This window comes from Bufo gargarizans, chromosome 8, assembly GCF_014858855.1.
Source record: "Bufo gargarizans isolate SCDJY-AF-19 chromosome 8, ASM1485885v1, whole genome shotgun sequence".
In the NCBI taxonomy this organism is placed as follows: Eukaryota; Metazoa; Chordata; class Amphibia; order Anura; family Bufonidae; genus Bufo; species Bufo gargarizans.
The window spans coordinates 175,814,597-175,835,384 of NC_058087.1; the positions used below are offsets into that span (position 1 = coordinate 175,814,597).

Here is a 20,788-nt window from a genome sequence, read left to right on the forward strand (position 1 = left end):
TGACGGATCCATCATGGCTATAGAAGACATAATACAACCGGATATGTTCATGACTGATGCATGTGGTTGTATTATTGCAACAGAAGCATTTTTAGCAGATCCATGACGGATCCACAAAAAACGCTAGTGTGAAAGTAGCCTAACAGGTCAGCCAGTGTCATAGGTATAAATCTGCTGACAGATGAACTTTAAGGGCCTTTCACATGTTCGTTCACAATCAGCAAATGCTTGTTGGCTGGCTGGTCGTATGTTTTTTATGTAGTCTCTAAAATCTCAGGCAGCACTCCTGCTTCACCCCCTGTTTTACGATCATTGAACAGTGAAATTGAAAGCAATAACAAGCGCTGATTGACTTGCATTTTGTGGATCAGCGCTCGTTATGGGCAGAGCTAAATATGCAGTTGCTTATTGGCATTAGACTTATGGTTTCCAACCTATGATTCTAAAGCTTTTACAAAATGACAATTCCCAACATGCTCTACAAGCCACAGTCAGAGGATGCTGGTAGTTGTAGTTTCACAACAGCTGGAGAGCCATAGGTTAGATAGAGCTCCCTGCATTTGACACTGCATGGACAAATGGAACTGCAGAATATTTTTAACAAATGGTTAAATTTTTGGTTATAATTTCAGGATTCTGTTGCAGTATGGAATGGCAAATTGGTGACAGTCTATGAACTTAGTGGACCCACTCTTAAAAATTCAGGTATGTGGTTGTTTTGAGCACCAGGCTACTGCACACTGATTAAAGAGGACCTTTCATCGGTCCAAACATTGTGAACTAAGTGTCATGATCTGTACAGCGGCGCCCAGGGATCTCACTGCACTTACTATTATCCCAGGGTGCCGCTTTGTTCTCCTGCTCTGCCCTCCGGTATCTTCGGTCACTTGGTTATAGTAGGAGGGGACTTAGGGAACTTGGTTATAGTAGGAGGAGACTGTCCTTGTTCTCCTGGGCGTCTCATTCTCTCCTAGGCTGTAGCGCTGCCCAATCGCAGCCCAGGGCTCACAGCCTCAGAGGTTTTCTTTTTCTCACAGGCTGTGAGCTCTGCGCTGTGATTGGCCAGCGCTACAGCCTAGGAGAGAAGGAGACGCCCAGGAGAACAAGGGCAGTCTCCTCCTACTATATCCAAGTGACCGAACATACCGGAGGACATAGCAGGGAGAACGGAGCGGCGCCCAGGGATAATAGTAAGCGCAGTGAGATCCTTGGGCGCCGCTGTACAGATCATGATACTTGGTTCACAATGTTTGGACCGATAAAAGATCCTCTTTAAGCGCTGTGAACTCTGGCAGTCTGTTCTGGTGGAGGAACAGACTGTTGGAATTGACTGTATCTGGCATATATGCTGGCTTTCGGACGGACAAAAAAAAATACTACACGCAGCATTTTTGTCCAGCCAATAGATGGCATATATGTCGGAAAGCCGCCTGATCCTATTACAATGAATGGGGCTCTGGCGGTGCATGGTGGTATCCGGCTATGCTGTATACAGTCAACTCCCGCAGTCTGTTCCTGCACCGGAAAAGGCTGCCAGAGTTCAGCTGCCAAAGTTCATAGCGCATATGTGAACCCAGTCTTACCCAGGAGTCAGGAGTGGAGTGGCCATAGTCCCTACAGGGATATTTCCCGGTCGGCCAATGCCCAGGAGGCCGCCCAAAGCTTTCTCACAGCCGCTGGCCAGGTACATAACGATCTACTGCTCTCAGCATTAATTAATGTAGGAGCATCAGGTAACCCTCGTGAATGCTGCCCTGCGGTATTTGGTTCTGCTGGGGCGGTATTTTGTGCTGGACTATGGTATTGCTGGCCCCGCCTACTTCTGTTGTCTCTATCTACTTGTGTTGCCCCGCCTTCTGTCAATTTGGACCCGTCTACAACTCGGGCCCACTTTTAGGTCCTTTTTCCAGAGCCACTTTAAGTTCCCAATCTGCTCCTGCCAGGAGTGTAGATAAAGGGTGGCTGGCACGGCATGTATCCCTGTTTTCTCGATTAGGATGGCACCATGCTGTTTCTATACAGAGCTATGACAGCAGATTGAAGGTGAAGTAAACCAAGGTACAAGACCTTCAGAGATGTCATAGATTCTGATGTCCCCATGGACAAGCTATAGGGCACTCTTGTTGATGATCAAAATCTTTCGCTCGCTTCTGTTGCTTTACTTTAGTTAATAGTTTTGCTAAGCAAATTTTCGGCGGTGTTGTGGAGTCGACTGTATATGCCTGTCAGATGGTTAATGCATCTTATAAATCATTACAGCAGTCTTGGCATATATTGTAATTCCGCCAAGCAATGATCTGTAACAGGGCTAACTTCCCGTAGGAAGCAGGGAAAATGATGAATGATGTCGTATTGCTAGGATGGGCTGAAAACATGAAGTGGAACCTGATACATCTCGCCCACAATTGGACAATGAAAATAATTGAATTTAAAGAGTGTTGTATTAGGAGAAGTAATGTCAAATGCTAGAAACCCACTACAGTTTTCCCCTTATTCCCAGATACTTTATTAAAGTTCTCATTGTATCAGTTATCATTCACCGATGCTTGGCTGACAGCTTAGGTTTGCGGCTAGTTTTACACTTTTTTAAAGCTATGGACTCTTTTGGGGCTTTTGTTTAATTTATATGCATGTACTTTTGGCCAAAAAAACATTCTTTGAAATATGGTTTTTATAAAAATAAAAAATAAATTGCACCATTTGACTTCTGCAGCTTGTATGTTCCACAGTATATAGCAAGCTGCAGATTACAGTGAGATCTGAGGGCTCTGTCTCCAGCCCCTCTCTCCTTTCCTGAATGATCTTCTAACTTGATTTATGACCTAAATGAAAGTCCTTTGATGATTGATCAGGAGAGGAGGGAGAAGAGCTGGTGACCGAGAGGCAGATAAACTGATGGATATCGCTGTGAACGGTCTCTGTAGAGTCCTGTGTTGCTCATCGCCGCCCAAACACAAAAAGCATGAGATCCAACCAGGACTGGGACCTGATTCCAAGTGCCTCATGGCGGACACTTGGTCTGTCCCTATGTTAGGTACACCATCGTTCTGTAGTCCAGCTATCCAAACACCACACCTTTTTAGCTTTTCATAAAATGTAATTTCATCAATGTATCAAAAGCCTACCGCGCGTGTTCTGGTGAATGGCACACTGTCTCCGTCATTCAGTATATCAAATGGGACGAGACAAGGCTGCCCTCTCTCCCCATTGCTCTTTGTGTTGGTGATAGAAACCCTCATGCAGGCTTTTCGGATCAATACCGCAATTAAAGGTGTTAAGATTGGTGCAGAGAACCATCAGACTGCAGCTTTTGCGGATGATGTGTTACTGTTTATTACAAATCCTGATACGGCCTTTAAAGAGATTGAGTCGTTACTCCATGACTTCTTTGAATTGTCAAATTTCTTAGTAAATTTATCTAAATCTACGATCTTGAATGTGTCTTTACCGGTGGCGACTATGGAGAGGTTAAAGTCCACTGCGACCTTTCATTGGACTACGGACCATATCACTTTTTTGGGAATTAATTTGACCACTAGCTTTTCCCGGTTATATCACGAGAACTTCCACACTCCGAAACGTATAGAAGATCTCGTAAGTTCCTGGGATATCCCATTTGTCTCGTGGTTTGGTCGTAGAACTCTGATTAAAGCTATTCTAATGCCAACGGTTTTGTATTACATTCAGGCGTTACCTATTCCAATTCCCAGGGCCTTCTTTAAGAAAATCCAAAGCATCCTTCTAAAGTTTTTATGGGGTGCAAAAAAGGCTAGGATACCTTTTAAACAGGTCAAGCAACGGACAGCTAAGGGAGGAATGGGGGTACCAGATGTATATCTATACCACAAAGCAGTGATGTGCTTGCGCTGCTTGGAATGGTTGAGAAGTTATTCTAATCGCTTAGATCTTTCAATTGAGTCCAGCATGGCTAAAATCCCTTTGCGCTCTTTGTTGTTTATGGAAGGTACAGTGGCCAGAAAGACATTGAGGACAGCTAGCTCCATAACTATATACTCATTAAAAACATGGTCAGAATCTAAATGGCTTTCAGTATTAACCCCAAATTATCTGACACTAATACAAGCAAGGGCAAAATCTATTACAACACCTATTTTAAACCTAGGTATAGATGAGGATGTTCTTACATACGAAGATTTGCGTTCTCTTCCGGCGCTGACTAACCTTTCCACTTTTCATCTGGCCTATTTACTCCAACAGATTAAAAAGCACTTAACATCACTTCCGATAGTGACAACACACACGCCATTTGAAAAATTAGCTTTACAAATAAAGGAACCAAAAGGGAAAATCTCACAACTATATGTGTTACTACTTTCAATTCAAGGGTCAGAAACCCCTATATTTATTCAGCAATGGTCAGCAGAGCTGAAGATTCAAGTTATCCCCCTTAGAAGTAAAACATGCACTCAGAGCGTTTCTTAGGGTGTCCATGTGCGTCAAGCTGCAAGAGAACAGCTATAAAGTTCTAACAAGATGGTATTACACACCTCAAAGACTTCATCGTATGTTTCCGGAATGTAGCCCTGTGTGCTGGAGGTGTAGCCTAGAGATAGGCACACATACACATATCTGGTGGGAGTGTGACAAGATAACCTCTTACTGGCAAGAGATCTGCAAACTTATATCTGACATTTGTAGCCTGGAAGTGCCTATATCTCCGAAAATTTGCCTTTTAGGTGTTCTGGGTGAAATCAAGTGCCCCAAAAATAGACGCCTGTTATGTAACACATTATTAGCAGCAGCTAGACTTATATTGGCAATAGCATGGAAACAACCAAACCCGCCAACTATTCAAAATTGGATCCTCAAATGCGATCAATTATACCGTCTAGAACAAATCGCGCACTGGGATGCTCGCACCCCTATGCAGTTCGAAAATATCTGGAATCCATGGAAAACATTTAGGAATTTTTCTGGGATTTGAGTTTTTTTTTTTTTGCGAGAGGAATATTTTTGCGATGGTGGGACTCCTCCTTCTGAGCTGGTTTCCTCTGAACGGGTCTCCTTCGGTTGTAAACACTCACACTGATTACTCCTGGTGGGAGTTAGCACTAGACATTGCACTTCGCGCCTGCCTTGATGGAATTCCGTGTTTTTACAAAGCTATTTCCCCCCCCCTCCCTTTGTTTTTTTCCCATTGTCCTTGTCTTTGTTTCTTTTTGGTTTATATTTAAAAAAATTAAGGTCAGTGCATTAAAATGTATAGTGGATATGCATGTACCTGATAGATTATGATGAACAGAGATGTTTTTCTTAGAGGATGTCATTTGGAAAACAATGTGCTTGTGATTATTTGATATGTGCAACTATACGATTATTTGTTTAGGATGTATGCTCAGGGTGTGTGTATAATTTCAGGGATTTGAGATAGTGATGACCTTTATGTTGTTGCTTTATTTCGTGTTGGAAAACAATAAAAACAATTTTAAAACAAACATAAAATGTAATTTCATGTTCAGGTTCCTTCGCCAGCGATTCTCTTGTGTTGGCAATTCATGAAGAGAACATCTACACTGTGGAGCCTGGCAGAGTCCAAATTCGTACATTGCAGGTACGTACAGGTGCTCAGTCTGAAGCAACTCGGATATGTTTGCATGGTTATGTAACTCAAACGTCCTTTCATCTGCAGAATTCTTAAAGGTGAATCCTGTCATTATGATCTTCAGATCTGTATCCCATAGTGCCAAAGGGGTTTCAGCCCTAAAAGTTTTTTCCACTCTTGAAATCAGTGTTTGTCCGAGATTCCAGGCATCATTAATGTCCTCTTTTTTTCATGTGTCATTGATCCATATAGAATTATTTAGCCTGAATTTTCTCTGTTTAGAAAACCCATTTTCCAATACCCTAATAGGGAATTGTGAGTTAACAGAGGGGTCCCCCTTTTAGATCATTATCTTTTAACCAGAGCAACCACCAATTTTTTTTATTGTGTTTAAGAGTATTATATGCATGCTTCTATCTAAACTTTGGGGTATAGCTGGTGTCGCACTAAGCCAAAAAGTGCTAGCTCCTCCTACCAGCTGTGCCCCTCTCCTGCAGACGGTGAGATAGCCTTAAAAGGCTAAAACTGGTTATGTTCATATTGGCATTTGAAATTCCGGTATTCTGTTCTGGCATAGAAACAGAATAGCACAATCACTGTATCTTGCATATATCGGACACCGCTAGCAGCCGACAGATTCAATTCACTATAATTGGGTCCTCTAGGTTTCCGTCATCAGTAGTGGCCTTTTCCTGAATAAAATGTTGCTACATGCAGCGGTATTGTAATTCAAGGGATCCGTGGGGCGGCACTGGTGTCAGCATATGCTGGATAGGGCAATTACAATATTCTGTTCCAATGTCAGAACACTGTAATTTTACACACAGCTATTCTGTGACCAATGTCCGTCAGAGATGTTTCTGATGAGTGTGAGTGGCAATCTCTTTACAAGTCGTAGAAGATGGTGAACTTACTATAATCATTCCCCTAGCGACATCAGTTGAATGTAGAATTCCAATGAAGGAGATATAATAGATATGCCTTTAGGTAATTTATGAATTGCGAAATAATGATAGAGGTTTAAAGAAAAATCCTCTCTCCAGCTCTGTGATGCATGTCTGACAAACAGGAAATGACTACAGGACACAGGATATGACTTTATAGATTAGGAGTTACAGGATGAATGACATAATGAATTACAACCATAGATAACTTCATAAACCAAATCTAACAATGGCCACGAGACGGCAGCAATGTGCACTATAGTGAATAATAGATATAACAGAATATATTAATGAATTCTAATTCAGAAGCCATAGCTGAGACAGTCCAGTTGCGTAATCCGGCATTTTGGCAAATAGTTAGATGGACAGACCGGAGTGTGAAATGTATGAATGGGCAGGAGCGCATATTGCTACTCCTGCCCGCGCAGGAACAGCAATGTGTGCTTCTGCCAATTCTCCGTTCTCTGCGGCCGCATTCATAAATTTCACACTCCGTACTCCGTACACCGCTGAACAGTCAGAGAACTGAGTTTTAAGCGCACAGGGAATGGTGCGCTTTAGGGACATAAAAAACTAAGGCCTCTTGCACACGACCGTTGTTTTGGTCCGCATCCGAGCCGCAGTTTTTGCGGCTTGGATGTGGACCCATTCACTTCAATGGGGCCGAAAAAGATGTGGACAGCACTCCGTTCCTTGGTCCGCAAATAGAATATAACCTGTCCTATTCTTGTCCGTTTTGCGGACAAGAATAGGCAGTTATATCAATGGCTGTCCGTGCCGTTCCGCAATTGGCGGAACGCACACGGACTCCATCAGTGTTTTGCGGACCGCAAAACACACAATGGTCGTGTGCATGAGACCATAGAAAAAAACAAAATTGATTATATTAGAAAAAGTTTTATTTGGGCATTAGGGACAACATATCAAAACTTCATATAAAGGTTTAGTTACTCTTTAAGTATAGCAACTGAGCTGTTCCACAAATTGTATCTGTACAGTGCCTCCTGCTGTTTGTTCTTTTCCCTATCTCTGCGTCCACCTCACTGAAGTGGTCGCACGCGTTTAGTTTAAATCTTCAACTGTAACCAGCCATATCTTCTGTTAGAAGCTGTGGCAGTTACAGGGAAAGAGCTGCAGTGGAAAAGACACACTCTCTGAGTTGTGATGTTGAGAACAAGCTGCAGCAGAAAGGACATGCCCCCTGAGCTTCCAGCCTAGAGAGAATCTAACAGAACAGTTGCAGCAATGAATGGGGAGATCTCTGGATCCATGTGAGGTACAGCGCTGGTTCCTAGAAAGAGATCGTCGTGTATTATGATATCTGAATAAAAATTTTACATCAATCCTGCCATGACCCCTTTAAAACTGTTCTGCTATTGTTGTGGTTGCCTGTGCTTGCTTGTAGCTTCGCTCTCCTTTATGCACCGTTGCAATTGCTTGCCCAGTAATCTCCAGTCCTTGTCATCCCTACTGATGTTTTTCTGTCTTTCTTATTTTCCAGGGGACGGTCAAGCAGTTGCTTCCATTCTCTGTGGCAGAAGGAAACCCATGCATGCTGGACATATGCGGTACTTTCTTAGTGGTGGCCACTGATGCCGCCCACTTCAAGCTTTTTGACCTTTCTAGGAGGTACAGTAATTGCTTTGGATGAATACACTACTTAATCTTCTCCTAACCGTCCAGATATCAATGATCTGTCATTGCTGCCAACACAACAGATCCAAATACACTTATCTAGTAGAATGGGAAACAGAGGGCAGAGCTGGCGCACGTGAATGTGCATATAAATAACTCTGCCATAGACATCAGAATTACTCTAGGAAAATGTTCTCTTCATCACGTCCTCCTTCTCATATTGCCGCTCTATGATTGTACTGACATTTTTTTATGTTTATCTAAAGGGAGGCCAAAGCCCACAGCAATTGTAAGAACCTCTCTGAGCTAGTGCCAGGACTGGGCAGCATTGTGTCTATCAGGTGCAATGCCAATGGCAGTAAAGTCAGCATCCTCGCCAACAGGGTAAGGTTGATTTGGTCATCGCCTGTATTATCAATCTTGAAATCTACCTTTTAGAAGCATTGTCCAAAATTAAGCAGTTTTTTCCTTCATACATACCGTATTTTTCACCCTATAAGACGCACCTAGGTTTTAAAATAAGACAAACAATATTTTTCATCAGATCTCAATTTCATCAGATCTCATATCAGACCCCCAGTGTTAATTACACCTCAGCTCAGACCTCAGATCAGACCCCCAATCAGACCTTTAGTGTTAATCAGACCTCCAATCTTAATAAGGCCTCAGTTTAGACCCCCAATCAGACTATCGGTGTTAATCAGACCTCAGATCAAACCCCCAGTGTTAATTACGCCTCAGCTCAGACATCAGATCCCCAGTGTAAATCAGACCGCCAATCAGACCTTTAGTGTTAATCAGACCTCCAATCTTAATAAGGCCTCAGTTTAGACCCCCAATCAGACTATCGGTGTTAATCAGACCTCAGATCAAACCCCCAGTGTTAATTACGCCTCAGCTCAGACCTCAGATCAGATCCCCAGTGTAAATCAGACCGCCAATCAGACCTTTAGTGTTAATCAGACCTCCAATCTTAATTAGGCCTCAGTTTAGACCCCCAATCAGACCTCAGATCAGACCCCAATGTTAATTAGACCTCAGATCAGACCTACTGAGGCCTAGTGAGCATTTCCATTATGAAAGCCATAATGGAAATGCTCACTAGTATTCTTCCTATAAGATGTACTGCCATTTTTCCCGCACATTGGGAGGAAAGGTGCGTCTTATAGCTGCAAAAAATACGTTAATTGTATTCCACATTAAAAACATTTGTGGAGCCTTTTTCTTATGACTCTACATTGTGCCATTCCTATGTTATCCCCACAAGAAGTTTATGAATGAATTGTCAACTGGGTGTTACCACTTGAGGCACCTACACAATCTGACACTATCCAATCAGTGCTGCCACTGTCAAACTGTTCAGGGACACCCCCCCCCCCCCCCCAACTTATTCATAAACTTCTAGCAGGATTAATAACTCCTAAAGGACTTTAAAGATGGCACCCGACGCCTGTTGTTTTACACAGCAAAAAACCTGGAGGCAGAGAATGTGATTGGTAATAACGGCAATCACAGACATTTAACCCCTCAGATGCCATGGTCAGTTGCAAACACGGCATCTGAGCTGTCTTCTTCCAAGAGCGCTACACTCAGGGGGACAGAATGGTTCCCTGCGCCGAGATCAAAGGATTCGTTTGCTTGCTATGGCAGCCTCGGGCCTTCTGCCACAGCAAGATTCCTAACAGGGCTTCATAGGAACAGACTGAATCTCCAATAGGTTGCAATGTTAAATCATTGCAGTCTATTGGATATTCGATCACATGATTGCATATTAACTCCTTCAACCACCATGACATACTCGTACGTCACAGTGGTTGAGGGAATGTATGGAGAGGGCTGCTGCAGTGAACCCGTTCTGTATGCAGCAGAGACAGTCTATATCATACATGATGGGGAACCCTGTCGTTTAACTCCTCAGGTGCCGCAATCAATGCAGATCACGGCACCTGTCGGGTAAGAAAGAGGAGTCAGCTACCTCTGCCTTCTGATTGGAGTCCCCGTTGTGAAATTGCTGAAGCCTTTCAGGCCTGCCATGGTAAGCTCCCTGCCGCTGTGTGCACGAAGCACAGGGTAGCAGGGACAGTGTAAAAATCCTACTCGCCCTAATAGATCTCTTATAGGGTAAATAGGACAAGGAATCAAAGATCCCAGGTTCTAGCCCCCTAAGGGGGGGCTAATAGTTATGAAATAAAAAGTAGAACAAAAAAAAAACACATTAAAATATTAAAAGTTTAAATCATCCCCCCCTTTTCCAATTTTACATATAAAAATATATTAACAATAAAAATAAAAAAACATCAGGTATCGCCGTGTCCAAAAATGTCTGAACTATTAAAATATAAAAAATAAATTCCTGTGCGGTGAACTTCATAACAGGGGGGAAAAAATAAGAATAACAGTTCATTCACCATTTGTTAGTGACCCCCCCCCCCTCCAAAAAAATATAAAAATAAAAATTTGAACAACGGTGATCAAAAAGTCGTACATACTGCAAAAAGGGTACCAATAAAAACTAAAGTTCGTCCTGTAAAAGACAAGCCCTTGTACAGCTCTGTGGACAGAAATATAAAAAAGTTATGGCTGTCAGAAAATGGCGATGCAAAAAATTTTACATTTTTCTTTATGTAATATACAGTAAGTGCAAGAAAATATATATACATTTTTATATATTTTATAAAAATATCCTTCGCCAAGCAAACCTCTCGAGAGCAATTTCTGAAATTTTCCCTACACAGCTTTATTTTTTCCCCTAATATAATAATTTTAGCCTTTACTTTGTGTTCACCAGACGGCCAGGTATTTAAGCTCTCCCAGTTTTAAACCTCTTACGTAAATCGGTCTACTGAATGGACAGGAACATTCATGTTAAATGCTTTGTGTACGTGGAAGGATTCCCTGACTATTTGTCCTCACGTGCCTAGATGTTTTTGCCTATTATTTTATGGTTTTTGTCTAAGAAATGAGCCATCACCGGAATGTTCTCGCAGAATAATCGTCTTTGAAGCAGTCTTATCATATTTCCATGTAGAGCTTACCATTGAAATCTAAGGAGTTAGTATAACTGTCACCAAAAGAGGGCACTTGTGGTCGGCAGCCATTCCTCTTGACCCCCTTCCCCCCCATATAACCATACATACTCGGCCCACCCTAGTATGTATGTGTCCTGAAAAGGGGAAGAAGACGGTAATCAGAGACTTCCAGCATCCCCCTTACCAGGGACACTTCCATCAGAAAGGGATATTTAAAATAAAAAAAAATAATAAAAAACGCTCAGTGACCCAGATTTACCAGTTCTGTAGATGGCGTGCTCTTAGACAGGCCCTGCTGGGGGCTTAGGCTGGATGGTAAATAGTTCTATACGAACTATTGGTTGGCATACTTTGAGACAGATTTTTATGCCATAATTTTGGCACAATTTTGGCACACAATTTAGCATCTTAGGCCCACCCCTTTTATGTGAAGCCCCGCCCTTTCTGCTAATCTCCACCCCCTTGTCGAACATGTTGGGGGGGGGGGGGAGAGTAAAAACCCTAGATGCGCCAATTTGCACTACTTTTTAGACAGATTTTTGGCACAGACACATTAGTAAATCTGAGCCAATATTTATAAAAAGTAGGTTATTTTATGCTTATAATTTTTTATTTTTTTTAAAAATTCTACAGCCCTATTTCATTGAAAATGAAGTACAAACTATTGCCCTTCTGTAGCAGTCAACACAGAGAGATGATAGTAGGGAATGGATTATCTGCAGGTTAATCACCACTAGAATAATAGATGGGTGATTGGAAGGACTCCCAGGATGACTGCTCTGTTCTCCTCCTCCTAGGCCTGGATAAAATAAAATACTGCAGTGCATTGATTAGTATATGAGAAGCCATGACCATCCACACTACTGGGATAGCAAAGGAGAGGTGGGGTGCTCTAGTCACAATTGCGGATAAGAATAGGACACGTTCTATCTTTTTTGCGGGGACACGGAACAGAAGTACGAGTGCGGAATGGGTCCGCATCCGTTCTGAAAAATTGCGGAAGGGATGCAGGCTCATTCATACGGTCATGTGAATGGGCCCTTAGACACAGGAACTGGAATACATAGAGTCATTTCAAAAAATGATATCCAGAGAGTCTCCCCCTTTCCCCCCCCCCCCTTTTCAATTAAAGAAAAAAATTTAAATAAACAACATTAAGTATTCACTTACAGGATCGTATAAAAAAAAAAAAGTGATGTCCCTTAACAGTGTATGGAGAGAACAATGCTCCTTTGCATTCCTGCAGTATGTGATGGGACTCTTTCTTGGTACAGAAGTGGGTCCCATAGGTGAGACCCACAAATAGCGGACATTTTTGGCTAAGGCTACATGCACACGACCGTATGTGTTTTGCGGCCCGCAAATTGAGGATCCACCCCAAAAAAATGGGTGACATCCGTATGCCTTTTTATTTTTATTTTTTTGCGGATCCATTGTAACAATTCTGAGGATAAGTTCAGAATAATCTGCTAAAGCAGGCTCAAACTGAGGTGTGTGTGTGTATATACATATAGTTAGAAGCTTTTTTGTAGATATTTTTTCGTTAGTAACATTTTTAGTGGCCACTAGGTGGCACTAAATATACGTAATGCGACCAGTCCAGAACTATCCTATAGGATGTAGCCCAAGACGTCTTTGCAGCATCAGTGAGATCTTAAAATGCGTTGTACAAGTCTTTCTAACTGCTCGCCTTCAGTAAATAATCTCATAATTTTAATAAGTTAGAAAAATGTCTCTAATTTGAGGGCACATGGTGCTTATATGGGTTCCCCATATAATCCCACTAATGACCTAGCCCTAGCGTCTGTACTTTATTTAAGCACAGCATTAATGTAAAAATGCAGCCCCCGGATTGATTAGCTGATCAGATCGATCGCCCTAGGGTCCCGCTTTCCGAACTGGCAAACAGTGGCCACTGCAGGAGAAATGTAGTATTACATGGTGACTATTCAGATGAACATCCATGGATGGAGAACTGTGTAATCAAAGGATGACCCCAGTTCATCGGAAAGGTAGCTGCTCCTACAAAGAAGCACTTTGTTCTGGCTCATAGAGAAGTGGTCCAAGCAAAGGACTCCTTCATGATGTCCATGTGCGCTAATAGAAGCAACCCCTTTAAACCCATCTCATTTCACCCTTAAATTTTTTTTTTCTTCTGCAGGCTGACGGTCACCTAGACTCCAAAATGTACTTCTACGATGTTGACCTGGATACCATGTCGTTCTTTGACTTCTGGAATGGCCAGGCTGATCAACAGGATTCTCCATCCAATATCGACACGTAAGAAATTCTGGGTGGGATATGTGTTGTGGCCAACTTCAGATTTTCCCTGAGCGAAGATTGCTGGAGGGGTAAAAATTCATTACTGGCGCTACAGAAATGTCAAGATCCCCGAGTGTGGTGACATTTAACAGGATCGGAAAAACTCTGTGGCCGTGCTGTGAAGAGGCTTCATGTACAGAGATAATCCGAGCTGCTTGAGGTTTCTCCCTCTTGGTAGAGAGTAGATTGGTTGGCAACATGTGTGTCCATGTAGTACTGGGGTACAGGTCAACGTAATCTCTAAATTTAAAGTCTAATAATAATATTGGCGTATGACATTGCACGCATTACAAGATCCTGGGGTATTCTTATCTGAGGCGATTTTCTCATCTATTTCCTACCAACAGGAACCTTCCGGAGAACATAAAACTCCTTGACCGCATCCCGATCAGTCATTTCTGGGATCAAAGTGAGCCACGCTTACTAGTATGTGAGGCAATGCTGGCTGTCCCAAATTCAGTGCACCCATCACCAAATCGCAACCAGCTTGTGGAGGTTCCTCATGGAAAGGTAATGATCTGAGTTCTGGGGGGAAAAAAAAATAACTAGAAAGGTAGAAAGCTTAACTGGGGTTCTCCGGGCTCTCCTATATTAATGACCTATCCTCAGGATGGGTCATCAATATCAGATCGGCGGGGGTCTGACACCCGACACCCCCACCGATCAGCTGTATGGGGAGATGGCTCGCGCAGTGTGCACATGCCGTCTCCCTTCCTGCGCGTATTGGCGTGTATTATTCTCTGATTATTTCTAAATGTATCCATTCATTTATTCATCGCTTCTTATGATCCTTTTTCTATTTACATATTTAATATTGGTTAACATTTTATCTCATTAGTTAACAATTTGTCTCATCAAATTAAGGGGTTTGTCTGAGTGTTCAATACTTTTTATAGGTCATAAATATCTGATCGGCGAGGGTCACATGACCTAGGCGCAGCTCAATCCCACTCCAATGAATGGGGTCGAGCTGCAATACCAAGTACAGCTGCTATCCTATGGATGGCTCTGTGCTCGTTAAGCTGCAAGGAGACCGCGGCATTTACTGGAGCACCGCGGCCTCTTCAAACAGAATCGGACCCCCACCAATCAAATACTGATGACCTGTTCTGAGGATCGGGCCTTAGTATTAAACACTTGGACAACCCCTTTTACACATTCCAGTGAACTGGATCATTAATTGACCACTCTGATTCCTTTACTTACAGGAGGACGTGCTAGTTATGTCATTTTTCAGCACCCAGGAGCATGGCCTACTACTTCAGGAAAGCTTTCCACGACCTATCTCTTTCCAGTCCCTTCTCGGTATTGAGGTCCCACATTATTATTTCACAAGAAAGGTGAGTGAACTGTTATTATGCAGAAAAATGGTGATCACTTCTATCCAGGGAATAGATACCAGTGCTTACCTCCAATGTATGCATTTCGGGCATAGTGATGGAGCATGTAAGGACATGTTAGGACATGTAAGTGGATTTTTCTTGTACTTCCTTCCTGGAGAGAGAAAAACACATACATGTGCAAAGAGTGCCATATAATTTCTCATTATGGGACATGGCTTTGCTGGCTTCAATCTCATTTGCATGTGTAGCTAGATGGCGACGTGCTGCCATACAGCAGTTCTTCACACAAAACCCCGAAGACTGATCCTAGAACACTTCCAATGAGTTGCGGCTAAAATATTTTTGTTTTAACTTTTTCACATGCATTCTGCTACTAAGGGCATCCATAACATAGAGCGCCTTCACTTTATATTCGCTGACGATCTGGACTCTAATCTCAAGAATGAAGAGGTCACAGCAATGATGTGGTTGAGTGTCTCCTTCTAAGGGCTTATGTACGCGGCCGTAGTTTCAGTCCACATCCGATCCGCTTATTTTCCAGCTCGGATGCGGACCCATTCATCTCAATGATGCGGATAGCACACCGTGTTCTGTCTGCATGCGCAAGTCCATTCCGAGGCCCAGCAAAAAAAATAAAAAATATAGAACATGTCCTATTCTTGTCTGTTTTGCGGACAGGGGTAGGACATTTCTGCAGGAGTAAAAAAATGACTGCATGCACTCGTCCGGTATCCATGTTTTGCGGATCCGCAATTTGCGGACCACTAAACACGGCTGTGTGCATGAGCCCTAAGTTTTATCTGGATTCTGGGCTATGCTGTGCTAGGAACTAAAGCAAGCCCCCTTCACTTGAATGGGGTCGTGCTGTAATTCCCAGTACAGTGGGTGGCCAAGGGCCACCTCTAGTAAAGGACCTGCAGAGCTGAATCAGTGCTATATCCACTTCATTCTTAGGAAAGGTGGGCCTCCCTGAGGTTCTAGTGATATGTCAGGCTACCCCTATGAAATGATCTTTGGTCAAGTAATAAAATATGGATGCTATTCCCAAATTGAATGTCTCATCTGGCTATAGGTGGGCTCTGATATCTCGCCTGATAGTGTACACTTCACAGATACAACTCATCCTGCCTTGCTGATAATGTAATGGTTCCCTTAAACCTGTAGCACACTGCCCAATTTTTCCACAGATAATCGCTAACTAGCTTGTTAGTGATCATCTGGCAGTGTAATACTGCCGCTGATTGCCCGATGAACGAGGAAACTCTTGATCACCGGGCAATCCAAATCTTTTGACATGTTAAAAAATTATCATTTACAGGAGACAGATAGCGGTGTCTAATAACGATCTGCCACCGGCAACCCACAATACAGCATGGGGTCGAGCATTGGCATGGTGATCGCTCCTCCCCATGCTGCGTAGGAGATCACTGCATGTAATAGTGGTCTGCTCCGCCAGCGAGCAGGCGATTACCAGGAGGGAACGTTTCCCTCCTGACAATCGTCTGCCACATCGGGCTGTGTAATACAGCCTTTATGCATTTCTTCCTTAAATGTATTATGGCCGCAACATGGGCCCCAAATAGTGAATGCAAGTCACCATTGAATTCTTAATGGGTATTTGTTTGCACACAGCTATCAAGGTGGCTCTGGCATTGTGCCCTTTACTGCAAGAACAATGGTGGATTGTCCCACTGTTGCTGCATTGGTGCCACTGCCAGCAACACCTATACCCAGAATCTATGTCTTCTGGGCAGAGGGGGCACAGAAAAAATAGGATTTTATGTGCTTACCTGTAAAATCCTTTTCTCTCTGAGTTCATTGGGGGTCACAGAAGACCATGGGTATAGCTGCTGCCACTAGGAGGCGACACTATAAGCAAAAAAAATGTTAGCTCCTCCTCTCAGCTATACCCCTCCTGCAGACACTGAGCTAATCAGTTTGTACTAAAGTAGTAGGAACAGCCAGGAGAAGCCAACAGAAAACAATGAAAATGGTAGAAAACCGGAGATGGGTCATCATAAGAACCAGAAAGACCCATCTAGGAGAACCAGCAATGTATATACAGGGTGGGAGCTGTGTCTCCCAATGAACTCAGGCAAGAAAAGGATTTTACAGGTAAGCACAAAATCCTATTTTTCTCGCTCGTACCATTGGGGGACACAGAAGACCATGGGATGTTAAAGAGCAGTATCATGGGGAGGGAACAAGAACAGAACAAATCCAAGGCCGGTCATAAGGCCCCGCACAGAAATGTGGGGAAAGACACACCAGGAACCCTAAAAAAGGGACAGGAAGACCCATTCCCTGGAAGGCCAGCCAGAGAGCGGCTGAATATGCAGACTCCCCGGCTGGGCAGAAGAAAGAACAGCCCAGGGAATGTAAGTCACTGCTTAGGAGACTTCAGTAAGAAGCAGCGAGCACACAGAATATCCACAAGATGGACAAGAATGAAGACAAGTCAGTCACCAGAAGTAACGGAGCAATTGCGGAAGATACAGGAGAGAAATACGAAGCCTGGATCCAGAGGACTGCTAAGGAGTGATGCCCATGGATCAAAACCCCAGGGAAAAAAAAACAAAAACACTGATCAGTGGAATACTGATTGGAAGAAGACAACGGAAAATGGCATCTGGATATCAAGGGCCAAAGAACTGCAGAGGTGACAAAACTTGCCCCCCATGGGGGAAGAAGTAAGGGATGTCTGAAGGCAGAGGCCCCACACATCATACCGGACTGCCAGAAGAGAAGAACACTCCAGCGGGACCATGAAGAACAAGTCAGGGCTAGAGAACCTGAAAGTCAAGCATGAGAATGGCCCACAAGAAAAAATTCTTGAGGGAGTGAAGAAACCCAAAGTCAACAAGGCAGTGGAACAGACCCAAAACTGATAAAACATTGGGCAGTAACCTGACAGGGAAAGAGTGTCCTCCGGGATCAAAAACGTCCCCTTCAGACCTACGGCCAAGGGGGTTCTTCATAAGAATGTTCCCCCAGGAAAATGCCAATGTGGTAAGCAGAGGCATGTAGAGGAGGACCTTAAATTCCAGAACAAGAGAGGAGAGAAGCCATCGGATACTCCATGGAAGGTTGTCTGAACTGGCAAACCTAATCGGAAGCTGCAGACGGGAACCAGAGATAGGAAAAATACTGTGCCAGGAAGAAAATGTCTGCCTCCTACGGACACTAAGCTCAGTGTCTGCAGGAGGGGTATAGCTGAGAGGAGGAGCTAACACTTTTTTTTGCTTAGTGTCGCCTCCTAGTGGCAGCAGCTACACCCATGGTCTTCTGTGTCCCCCAATGATACGAGCGAGAAATTGCTATTTATATGCCGTCCAAGTGAGACTGGGTGACAGCAATTCACGTAATTCTAGGAAAAATCAGAAGGACCTGCATTCTTTTACTTCCTTATTTTTTCTTCATGCCTTCATTTTTGTCATGTCTACAGTGTGTCTATGTTTGCTTCTCTGCTGTTCTCATATATACGTTCCTCTGCATTTACTTTTCTTCAAGTGTTATATTTAATTCCATTCTTCTTAATTTTTTTTTATTTTGCCATTTGCCTTCAGTTGTTATTCCGGAGAGGCTGTGTGTATCAGCCGGTTGTAAGTATGCAAGTGTCCCCATGAAATAGCTTTTATATGTTTTTTATTTGGCTCCTACTACACATACAATGCTTTTACTTTTAAGTTTTTGTGCTTGTGTGTTTGTGTGGAATTTTCCGATAGCTAAATTATACTAGAGATTAGAATAAGTCAATACTCCATTCCTAATCTTCTACCTCACTACAGGTAAACCATGGAAGCATGTCATTTTAGAGATGAGGAAGGAATCGATTTGTCTCATTGAGCAGAGTTCTGCTCCTGCAACAGGGTGACGCTGACGCTGAGGATGCCCCTCCTGCCACTTGATTGACGGGGCTTGACATCTTGGCCGGCCCTGACAATCTTATGCCTGCACAGCCGCTCCGGTAGCGGAAGCTGAGACTCTGCGTTTGTGGCTGGGGCAGCGTCCTCTGCTTCAGGGACACCCCATCACCCGTGCAGAAATCTGCTTAAGAGACAAATTGATTCTTAGGAACCAATTCGCTCATCTCTATATAATTTCCATTGCCCCTTGATTGGGTTTAAAGCTGTGCCCCAATTTGCCCATATGCATTAGACACGTGTTGTCTGAACCTGCAGATTTCGGCGGGACATCGGAATATGTATGGTGGGGGGTCCCAACTGTACCCTGACAGCAGATGTCATGGGAAAGCAGGAAACTGCCACCAGGGGTGTCTGATATCGGATCATTCCCCTCCACCCACTGAAAACACATGCACTTTTGGCCAAGTACAGTGTGTATGTTTGCATCAAGCGTACACTATGGAAGGTGTTTGAACACAAGCGAGCAGGAATTGGCTTCCGATAGCTAGATGGAGACACGCCGCTCTACAGGATATTGTATAGAGACCTACATTGCCCATGCCAGTGCAGCACAGCTGTTACAGGATGCCCTTTGTCGCTGATTACAATGGCCTGCAAGGACGGAACAAGCAAGAACAAAGGCAACGGATAGAAAGAACTGTTCAGGGAAAAATGCTGCTGTCTGGCAGCTCAGCATGAGTAAATGGCCTACATGGTATATACTTCTTATAAAGCTGTCTTTGGATAAAGTCTGTTGTTCACTGTTATCAGCTGTTAGGCTAGGAAGAGGCCAACTTCATTTCATTGGCTTCAGTGGATTTACACAATTGTAAACTGACACCGTTAGGTTTAGTTGCCCTTAAAGGGGTTATCCCATCTTAGACAATGGGGGCATATCGCTAGGATATGCCCCCATTGTCTGATAGGTGCGGGTCCCACCTCTGGGACCCGCACCTACAACGAGAACGGAGCCGGGGAGAGTTGTGGCTGGAGGACCCCGGGTTTCCCAGGGTCCGTCCACCACCAGACACAGATCCCCGCCTCTCCCATTGAAGTGAATGGGAGCGCTCCGCGCATGCCCGGCCACCGCTCCTATTCCTTTCTATGGGGCCGACGGAAATAGCCAAGCCAGCGCTCGGCTATTTTCGGCGGCTCCATAGAAATGAATGGAGGGCGGCTGCGCACTTTCTCCGCTCGGTTCTCCTTGTAGGTGCGGGTCCCAGCAGTGGGACCTGCACCTATCAGACAATGGGGGCATATCCTAGCGATATGCCCTCATTGTCTAAGATGGGATAACCCTTTTAAAAAGAGACATTTAGAAGAGGTGCTTTGTCCAGGATAGATTACATCATGGGGAACGCTGACCCTTACTGAGTTAGAGAGTATTGAGTACTGTCCGCAGGGGCCCCTCTGACCACGCTCCGCTGTTGGCGAGGTTTTTATTGACGGACGGCCTGGTGAGAGGGAACAAGATGCGTATACACCCCTTCTGGCTCACCCTCATGGGATCTAATGATCGAATCCCGGATCAACGCCGCATGTTTTTTGAGGTACATGGGGATATAACAGATGAGTTACTAATCTGGGAAACATTCAAAGCTTACTTGAGGGGATGCATTAAATCATCCGTAGCATTTATTAAAAGAGAGACTCACCGAAGGGAAGTAGAGCTTCGGGAATCCTGCAGGGTGGCTGAGAATGCCTTTACTGGGAACCCCACTGAATCTAATAGGCTAGAATGGCTCCTTAAGGGAAGCATTTGCAAGAGAAGAGCGATCGTAAGCTATTCTTCCTCAAACAGCAATCTTTTGAGCAGGGAGGTCAGGCGGGTAAGCCATTGGCTTACATTGCTCGGAACAACTCCTCAGAGCCTCCAGTTATACGTATTAGAGGGATGGATGGAGGGATAATAGAAACGTCACCGGGCATCCTTGCTAGGTTCCAGGAATTCTATCAGGAATTATATAGTTCAGTGATACATGATTCTTCCCAAGAGCTTAAAACGTATTTGCTGGAGGTGACACATCCCCAATTGTGTGACGAGGAT

General features: G+C 43.8%; 1 protein-coding gene across 4 annotated transcripts in view; it reads left to right on the forward strand.

The window, feature by feature from the left end:
* Positions 1-20,788, forward strand: part of IFT140 (intraflagellar transport 140) — an 88,395-nt gene that overhangs the window by 20,087 nt on the left and 47,520 nt on the right. For 2 of the 4 annotated variants that reach the window (XM_044303341.1, XM_044303343.1), the window contains exons 11-18: positions 633-705; positions 5,481-5,572; positions 8,009-8,136; positions 8,409-8,526; positions 13,333-13,451; positions 13,841-14,003; positions 14,702-14,833; positions 18,403-18,438. In XM_044303341.1, coding sequence (XP_044159276.1) covers positions 633-705; positions 5,481-5,572; positions 8,009-8,136; positions 8,409-8,526; positions 13,333-13,451; positions 13,841-14,003; positions 14,702-14,833; positions 18,403-18,438 — 861 coding nt within the window. The remainder of the gene's footprint in view (positions 1-632; positions 706-5,480; positions 5,573-8,008; positions 8,137-8,408; positions 8,527-13,332; positions 13,452-13,840; positions 14,004-14,701; positions 14,834-18,402; positions 18,439-20,788) is intronic. The other 2 variants (XM_044303344.1, XM_044303345.1) reach the window with 1 other exon arrangement.